Source organism: Drosophila simulans, unplaced genomic scaffold (genome assembly GCF_016746395.2).
Source record: "Drosophila simulans strain w501 unplaced genomic scaffold, Prin_Dsim_3.1 Segkk12_quiver_pilon, whole genome shotgun sequence".
Taxonomy (NCBI): Eukaryota; Metazoa; Arthropoda; class Insecta; order Diptera; family Drosophilidae; genus Drosophila; species Drosophila simulans.
This window is the reverse complement of record NW_025416808.1, coordinates 58,152-67,810: the sequence shown is the minus strand read 5'-3', so window position 1 is coordinate 67,810 and position 9,659 is coordinate 58,152. Positions and strand designations below refer to the sequence as shown.

Below are 9,659 nucleotides of genomic sequence, written 5' to 3'. Positions count from 1 at the left end.
AGCAGATACCATGACAGGCTGGAGCGCCACAGAAATCGGCTGGCCAGCGCTCTAAACAGATCTCGCCCACCAAGGAGGCTCAATAGAAGGCAACCGAGGGATCTCATTACCCGATCTCCTTTGACAAGGGTCCGCAGAACCTGACGCTTATCTTAAATCCTAAATCCTATTTGTTATGTAATTGTAGTTAAATTACTTTAAAATTGAAAAAGCTAACTATAGTTAGCCGGCGAGCCCAAATGGGCTGAATTAATAGATGTAACGAACACACTCATAGAGCGTTGTCCACCCCATATAATTAAAGATAAATATAAGATTCAGATACATTTTCCTAAACCTAATCCTTAAACTAAAAATTACGTTATTTATGTTAAGAAAATCTCTTATTGATTAATTTTGATTATCAACGACAAAATGAAAGAAAAAGTAATTAAGGTAGAAGTTCAAATACTGGTATATAAGCTTACATTTTTCTTTTGTTCCTTCGACTTATTTGACATTAGAATTATTTATGATTAATGAGTATTTAAACTATAAACTTCTTTAAATCAGGATTAATTAAGGCAGGATATTTTAAGAGTACTATTTAGGAATATCTGACTTTTTTATATATATGTTTGTGTGGTTTTATTATTTTTGTTTTCTACTCACGCACTTTCCATCGATGTCAGCAGGCCTGATGACGTTTGATGATTTGCCTTAGGTATTACTATAAATCGGGAGAATCACATATATAAACTTGTCAGATCTCCCACAAGTTAAGCTAAATTAGAATTATAGAAATTTATAAGTAAATATTCTTATGTAAAAGTTAACTCAAATATAAAAAACTATTCTAAATATACTTAATACTGAACACGATCATTCGTGTTGCGGCTGCTTCGGGTTCGCAGCATACGCAGCGACAAGGCCAGCAGCCTGGGGCTCGTGTTGTGCCCAAATATTATTGGAATGCGCAGGGTTGAAGAAGACACCAAGCTGATTTGTGCATTAAATGGATGCACGGCGATCTGCTTCCTGCGTGCGGCGATGAAGAAAAAAAAGAACGCCAACTCTGGGGTGGGTTGACCTGTGATCTGTCGGCAGCAGAAGAGGTCAAGCCCAGCCTTCCACTGCACACGGTGCGTGCTCCTGATGCCAGCAGTTGTAAATCTATCTGCGATCAATGAAGCCACAGTAAATTTCACGCGTGGTCAAAAGTTTAGCGAAAAACAATACTAACCGCCTTGGCGACGCAGCCACTAAAACTCCTATCTCCAAACGTGGGACCGGCAGCGACGCAGTTAAAGGTAAACTATCACTTGGCAGTATTTGCCTTGAAAAACTATAATCCGAACCACACGATGCTTGTGGATTTTTAATTACGGATTTTGCACAATGTTGAACTGCACTCGATCACGCCTTCACAAAAAGAGAACGGAAGTCTGCAAATCATATGTGACCGTAGCTTGCTATAATCCTACTCTGGAATTTTGTGGTATTTTTATTGGGCAATTTTCATTTTGGCCAGGATTTTAATTTGCCTAAAATGGTTCGTCACCAGATAAGTGCGGTAGCACATAGAAGGTTGCCATTCGGCTCGACTCCCACAACCACAGATTTGATTTTTAGTCCCTGTGACTAACAATAAAAACTGAAAAAGGAGTCAAAAGCAATCACCAAATGTCCTTGGCATGAAATTTTTGTGACGATTGACCAAATATGTCAATGTGTGTGAAAGGTCGAAAAAGTTTGGGATGATGTTACGTCAGGTTGAGTTGAAGGCAGAATGGAATGAACATCATTTGCCACAGAATTTGGTGCAGTTTGTATTTTCGAGGCTAACGGCGGACTTCCGTTTTGTTCGCATAACTAATGCCCTGCTGAGAGTTTTCCGATGCCGATTTACATTCTTTGCGCAATGTTGCTAAATTTGGGGTGTCTACGTGCAGTAATTCGTGCTTGATCTCCGGTTTGAGATTATGACGAACCTCTACAGTAATCTCACTGTTCTGCATTGGTTCACGAAGGGAATCTGCAATGGAAAGCATTGCATCCAAAAAGTCATCAAAATTTTCTGTGCTACCCTGTTTGCGGCGACGCATAGCAATTTTAATTTCACGATCAGATCTCTGATCTTGATATCTTTCTTTTAAACGCCTGCATAACACGTTCCAATTCATGTTATCCACCGATCTGTGAACACGCCAATAAAATGCTAAGGCCGGTCCTGCAAACAGTAAATTAGCGAAATGGGAAAGAAGTTCGAAGTTTCCGTTCAGGCTTTGCGAAGTGAGACAATTTACGCGGTAAATAAAATCCTCAATGGCAATGTCGGCTGAACCACTGAATTTTATACGCCAATTTGATATAATATTGGAAATCCTATCAGGTCTATCCAAAGAAAGATCACTTCGATCGCTACGAAGGTCTGGTGAAGTCCTAACATGTGAATTGTTATTTCTTTCTGAGTTTATTTCGGGAACGTCTCGACCGAAATTATTTTGTATGTCCTGCTGCAGCTCACTCTGTCCATTATTTACAAATGTGGATTTATTCAATTGAGTGAACGCCATAGTGATTTGTTCTGTCACTGATTGTAGCATGCTTGCTTGAAAGGCCTGCATTGAACTTTGGACTATTTGCTGAACACGGTCTTCTGTCACAACTCTGGAATCTGAACTATCGCTACAAATTTCCTGTTGGGAATTTGGATCAGACTTCTCATGTTGTTTGGCTGTATTCCGAGAACCTGAACGGGTCATCATTCTGTTACCTTGAGATTTAGTCGACAAAGGCAAATGAGATCCTAACTCGGATTGAGAACATGGCTGTCCACATATGGGGCATTTGTCATGGTTCTTAAGGTAGTTGTCAAGGCAATGTTTGTGAAAGGAATGTTTACAACGGGTTTCAACCAAATCCAGATTACGTACTGGCCCGTTGCAGATGGTGCATGTCACCAACGCATCCGTATCTACGTCAACTAAATTTTCATTACTTCGCATCATCATTTTCGAAGCTTCTAGAATAATATATAAAGTCTAACAATTCCGCTCGTTAAAACAAGAAAGATAAGCGATAAGATCAAACGATCAATAGTAGGCAAAAACGTTAAGATCCAACGATCAAAGATAAACGAAAAAAAGATAATGAGTACGCGCTAAGATCCAACGATCAACGCTAAGCGACAAAAAGATACCAGTTAAGAGAACGAAATAATACCTGCGGGTCTTACCCTGAGTAGTAAAGCAGTAGGTTGTATAATTCAATAGGTACGAAAAGCTAACGGGGTGTGCATACAGAGTTGTAAAATAAATGTATTTTATTATTTATGAACTCCTACCACTTAGAAGAGTAACTAGCCGAATCTATCCAGCTAGAAAAATCTCGATCCTAAATGATAAGGAGGTAATTTTTGAATAGTGAAATCCTGGTATAGAACCGACTTTAAATCAGAACTATAATTCCTAAGAATCAATTACTCAAATTAGAATGTTGTTTTTTAACAATACTGTTCGGTTATTACCGAACTGATAGAAAAAAAACACATAAAAGCATAACATTTCCTTCGGTATGGCTCCGGAACTCTCCAGAGACCATAAATTCCAGGACGGAATATGAAATACCTAACTGAAACTAAAAGTGGATGGATTGTTTATTAACGGGAAGCTCGGTTGTCAAACGACAAGTGCCTAATCAGGCATCGGGCTGCCCCACGTTTGGGCGCCAATTATAACTGTAACGAACACACTCATAGAGCGTTGTCCACCCCATATAATTAAAGATAAATATAAGATTCAGATACATTTTCCTAAACCTAATCCTTAAACTAAAAATTACGTTATTTATGTTAAGAAAATCTCTTATTGATTATTTTTGATTATCAACGACAAAATGAAAGGAAAAGTAATTAAGGTAGAAGTTCAAATACTGGTATATAAGCTTACATTTTTCTTTTGTTCCTTCGACTTATTTTACATTAGAATTATTTATGATTAATGAGTATTTAAACTATAAACTTCTTTAAATCAGGATTAATTAAGGCAGGATATTTTAAGAGTACTATTTAGGAATATCTGACTTTTTTATATATATGTTTGTGTGGTTTTATTATTTTTGTTTTCTACTCACGCACTTTCCATCGATGTCAGCAGGCCTGATGACGTTTGATGATTTGCCTTAGGTATTACTATAAATCGGGAGAATCACATATATAAACTTGTCAGATCTCCCACAAGTTAAGCTAAATTAGAATTATAGAAATTTATAAGTAAATATTCTTATGTAAAAGTTAACTCAAATATAAAAAACTATTCTAAATATACTTAATACTGAACACGATCATTCGTGTTGCGGCTGCTTCGGGTTCGCAGCATACGCAGCGACAAGGCCAGCAGCCTGGGGCTCGTGTTGTGCCCAAATATTATTGGAATGCGCAGGGTTGAAGAAGACACCAAGCTGATTTGTGCATTAAATGGATGCACGGCGATCTGCTTCCTGCGTGCGGCGATGAAGAAAAAAAAGAACGCCAACTCTGGGGTGGGTTGACCTGTGATCTGTCGGCAGCAGAAGAGGTCAAGCCCAGCCTTCCACTGCACACGGTGGGTGCTCCTGATGCCAGCAGTTGTAAATCTATCTGCGATCAATGAAGCCACAGTAAATTTCACGCGTGGTCAAAAGTTTAGCGAAAAACAATACTAACCGCCTTGGCGACGCAGCCACTAAAACTCCTATCTCCAAACGTGGGACCGGCAGCGACGCAGTTAAAGGTAAACTATCACTTGGCAGTATTTGCCTTGAAAAACTATAATCCGAACCACACGATGCTTGTGGATTTTTAATTACGGATTTTGCACAATGTTGAACTGCACTCGATCACGCCTTCACAAAAAGAGAACGGAAGTCTGCAAATCATATGTGACCGTAGCTTGCTATAATCCTACTCTGGAATTTTGTGGTATTTTTATTGGGCAATTTTCATTTTGGCCAGGATTTTAATTTGCCTAAAATGGTTCGTCACCAGATAAGTGCGGTAGCACATAGAAGGTTGCCATTCGGCTCGACTCCCACATAGATAAGAAGGACACAAAGGGGCTTCAAGACTTCCCCGTATGCCTTAGTAAATAAATCAATAAAAAATAAAAATACTGTGCCGTGTAGCTTACGTGCCACTAATGAGAATCGAGGCGAAGGGCGCAAAACTTTTATTTGCAAAATTTTCGATTTGCTTAGTTTAATTTAAATTACTAATATTTAAAAAATATTCTAAAAATATTCGGTAAATATATGTTAAAAATATTAAGTTGACAAACACTAGAAATATATACCATAAACAAAAACTATATTTGCACTGTGCCGTGTAGCTTACGTGCCACTTATGAGAATCGAGGAGGAGGGCGCAAAAAAAATATTCTAAAAATATTCGGTAAATATATGTTAAAAATATTAAGTTGACAAACACTAGAAATATATACTAGAAACAAAAACTATATTTGCACTGTGCCGTGTAGCTTACGTGCCACTAATGAGAATCGAGGCAAAGGGTGCAAAATTTATATTTGCAAAATTTTCCATTTGCTTGGTTTAATTTAAATTAGTAATATTTAAAAAATATTCTAAAAATATTCGGTATATATATGATAAAAATACTAAGTTGACTATATTTGCACTGTGCCGTGTAGCTTATGTGCCACTAATGAGAATCGAGGAGGAGGGGGCAAAATTTGTACTTGCAAAATTTTCTATTTGCTTAGTTTAATTTCTAATTTAATTACTTATTCTCTCATTGTGTGTGTGTGCCATCTTCAGCTTGCAGCCTTTGGGATAATCTTTTGTCTCCCTGAAGTGTGGAGTCTGCTGTTTGCATGTGTGCTAGTGTAGCTTGTCATTTATTTATTTTATGCCACATCGAGTCCGCGAGTTCGATATTGTCAATATTTTTATGAAGTAAATTTTGTGTACACCTCAGCATCGTTAGTCATGTATTAGCAAGTGTTTTAAATTTCATGTTGCTAGTTAATTACCGCTAATTAATATGAAATATTTTTTGATTTTGGTTTTCGATTATCAAAACAATATAAGAACTTATTTTGGAAATATAACGAATTATTTAGATACGAACCTCTTATTCTTTGGTCCTTGATTTACGACATCCTTTGTTCTAATTTTACTTCCGCGCAGCTCCTGAAACTACATCGCAGGTCATATAGCTTATTGGCTCCCAGAGGGTACATGTAATTTAAACAAAACCATTACAAGTTTAGTTTTATTTGTAAACACAATGGGCATAAGTTTTAATTAGCATTAACGATGACGGGGCCAAGAATAGAACTGACTTAATATCAAATGGACCACGTCATCAATATATGAATACCGTCTCTGGGACGTAGATTTCCTACGAATTGGAATTTTATATTAAATTCGATATTGTCAATATTTTTATGAAGTAAATTTTGTGTTCACCTCAGCATCGTTAGTCATGTATTAGCAAGTGATTTAAATTTCATGTTGCTAGTTAATTACCGCTAATTAATATGAAATATTTTTTGATTTTGATTGTCGATTATCAAAACAACATAAGAACTTATTTTAAAAATATAACGAATTATTTAGATACGAACCTCTTATTCTTTGGTCCTTGATTTACGACATCCTTTGTTCTAATTTTACTTCCGCGCAGCTCCTGAAACTACATCGCAGGTCATATAGCTTATTGGCTCCCAGAGGGTACATGTAATTTAAACAAAACCATTACAAGTTTAGTTTTATTTGTAAACACAATGGGCATAAGTTTTAATTAGCATTAACGATGACGGGGCCAAGAATAGAACTGACTTAATATCAAATGGACCACGTCATCAATATATGAATACCGTCTCTGGGACGTAGATTTCCTACGAATTGGAATTTTATATTAAATTCGATATTGTCAATATTTTTATGAAGTAAATTTTGTGTACACCTCAGCATCGTTAGTCATGTATTAGCAAGTGTTTTAAATTTCATGTTGCTAGTTAATTACCGCTAATTAATATGAAATATTTTTTGATTTTGGTTTTCGATTATCAAAACAATATAAGAACTTATTTTGGAAATATAACGAATTATTTAAATACGAACCTCTTATTCTTTGGTCCTTGATTTACGCATCCTTTGTGCAAATTTTACATCCGCGCAGCACCTGAAACTACATCGCAGTCATCTAGCTTATTGGCTCCCAGAGGGTACATGAAATTAAAACAAAACCATTACAAGTTTAGTGTTATTGTAAACACAATGGGCATAAGTTTTAATTAGCATTAACGATGACGTGAATGAAACTGACTTAATATCAAACATCAATTATGAATACCATCTCTGGTACGTAGATTTCCTATGAATTGGAATTTTATTTAAAAAATTCGATATTGTTAATATTTTTATGAAGTAAATTTTGTGTTCACCTTAGCATCAGGGATCAGTCCAGCCTCGTCCAGTACTGGCAACACTCTGCGCAGAAATACTCTTTCGAGTATTTTGGAGAGGATTGCCAGCAGACTAATCGGTCTATAGGAGGCAAGATTGGCTTCAGGTTTTCCAGGTTTGAGGATGAGAATAACTTCCGCACGTTTCCACGATCTCGGGAAGTACCCAAGTGAGAAGCATCTGTTGTATATGTTGGCCAACAACTGGGAACAGGGAGGTGGCAGCATTTTAAGGGATGTGGCATCGATGCGATCCAATCCTGGGGATTTGCTAGCCTTAAGAGAGGCGATTTCCTGCGCAACCTCTTCTGTGGTGACAGGCTCTATTGGCAGGCTAGGAGGACATGGACTCTCTAGGAACCTGGTGGTGGCAGCACACTCTTCACCAGTGCATCTGTCAAATGGTGTAAATGCAATCTGGAGGTGATCTGCAAACGCTTCAGCTCTTTCGTCTTCAGAGCGGCACCAAGAACCGTCCGCTTTGCGCACCGGCAACGCCTTCTTTGCAGGCCTCCTGATATGACGCGTGACATGCCACAGATTGTGTTGTGGGTCACCAGGTTCCAGCTCCTCAAGGAATCTGTCGAAGGAATCTTGCTGTAGGGTACACAGCTTGTCCTTGAGTGCCTTTGTGGCTCTATTGAGTGCTGCCTTGTCCCTTGGGTTGCTCGAGGAGAACCAGATTCTCCTGAGGCGCCTTTTTTCCGCTACGAAGGCCGCAATTTCTGGAGACCAGAGGTGAAGGTCTCTCCCAGGAGTTCTCGGGGTCGTTGGAGGAGCAGGATTGGCAAACTCAGCAGCATTGTGCATCTCCTCGGTGAGAGTCTTGATCGCCGCATCGATGTTGCTTGGAGTGGAGAGTGGAGGATCCGGGTGCAGGGAGGACAGCATCCAGAGTGTGAACTTGGAGGCGTCAGTGTGCTTCCCGGTGAGTCTTCTGGGCAACTCTTTTTTGAGGACGGGGATGTTGAGAAGCATTTTTATAGCGCTGTGGTCAGATAGCAGCTTGTTATAGTTGGAGCAGGTTAGTCTGGCTTGCCCTATGCCTTTGGTGATGGCAAAGTCCAGGAGGTCGGGCAGCAAGGCAGGGTTTGTAGGCCAGTGGGTAGGCTCTCCAGAGGAGTGGCAATCCAGTCTTCTGCTCTGCAGGAATCTGTGGAGCGTTCTGCCTTTGGGGTTGATGGAGCGGGACCCCCACCAGGAGTGTTTGGCGTTGAAGTCACCAGCTACTATAAAGCGATGTCCAAAGGACTCGAAAAGCACTTGAAGGTGAGTCTCGGTGATTGAGTGTCTGGGGGGGAAGTAGACCGCTCCAACAGTCACGTCTCCATGTTGGCTGGATATTCTGGCCAGGGCACACTGAGCCCATTCCTCCTGAAACGCTGGTAGCTTCGTGTGCTGGATGCCACTCCTGATGAGCATAGCTGCTCCTCCTCGCGCTCTGCCAGATGGATGGTTGGCAGGGATAACATCAAAGCCGCTAATGCTAAAATGGGATCTGGGACAAAAGTGGGTTTCTGATACCAGTAGTACATCGATGGCATCTGTTTTTAGGAGGTGTTCCACCTCAGCTCTGCTCTTCTGCAGGCCGTTAGCATTCCAAATGACTATGTTCAGGCTTATTTCCATGATTTGGCATTGAGGATCTACAGACGTCTTGTGGATTGGCTGTTGTCTAGCAGATTGATGGCCAGGTGGTTGGGGTGATTCTCCAGTCTTCTGGCGTATCTCTCACTGAGTCGGTAGATCTCATCTTCCACCCACGGAATTCCGAGCTCCTCGTGGATGGCAGCATTCTCGTGATAGGGATGGGCGTTGGAGACTATTCTCAAGCATCGGTTCTGGAATTGCTGGATCTTCCTTCTGTGTGAAGCACTTGTAGTGCCCCACAGCTGGATTCCAGCTTCAACTTCGTTTTGTCCCGCAGCTTGGAACTTTTCCCAACAAGCCAGTGGAGTTGCTTAAGGCGTATGTTGGCCTGGGTACGCTTCCTATCAATGTGAGGGCCCCATGTCAGCCTTCTATCCAGTGTAAGCCCTAGGTATTTGGGGGTGCTGGTAGTAGGGATCGTGTCGCCGTCAAGAGTAACCGGAGGGCATTCTCCTCTGCGCAGGGAAAATGTTGTGTGGGAGGATTTTTCGGCATTGACCGTAATATTCCATCGTTTCAGCCATGGATTCAGAGCATCCAGTTGCCTCTGGATGATGGCTGAAG

General features: G+C 40.1%; 1 protein-coding gene across 3 annotated transcripts; it reads right to left on the bottom strand.

Moving 5' to 3' along the window:
- Positions 1-489: 489 nt before the first annotated feature.
- LOC120285437 lies at positions 490-3,304 on the bottom strand. Of its 3 annotated transcripts, none has more exons than XM_039298170.2 (2): positions 1,223-3,304; positions 490-1,152 (listed from the first exon to the last, which is right to left on the bottom strand). In XM_039298170.2, the coding sequence occupies exon 1, from the start codon at positions 2,991-2,993 to the stop codon at positions 1,821-1,823; it is 1,173 nt and encodes a 390-aa protein (XP_039154104.1). In that variant the 5' UTR covers positions 2,994-3,304; the 3' UTR covers positions 490-1,152; positions 1,223-1,820. The 3 variants fall into 3 exon arrangements, with proteins under 3 accessions (XP_039154104.1, XP_039154105.1, XP_039154103.1); XM_039298171.2 differs by having other exon boundaries at positions 491-763; positions 846-3,304; XM_039298169.2 differs by having other exon boundaries at positions 491-1,156.
- Positions 3,305-9,659: the final 6,355 nt, after the last annotated feature.

Coding starts and splice junctions, on each gene's coding strand:
- LOC120285437 (XM_039298170.2), bottom strand. CDS start 2,993: ATGATGATGCGAAGTAATGAAAATTTAGTTGACGTAGATACGGATGCG.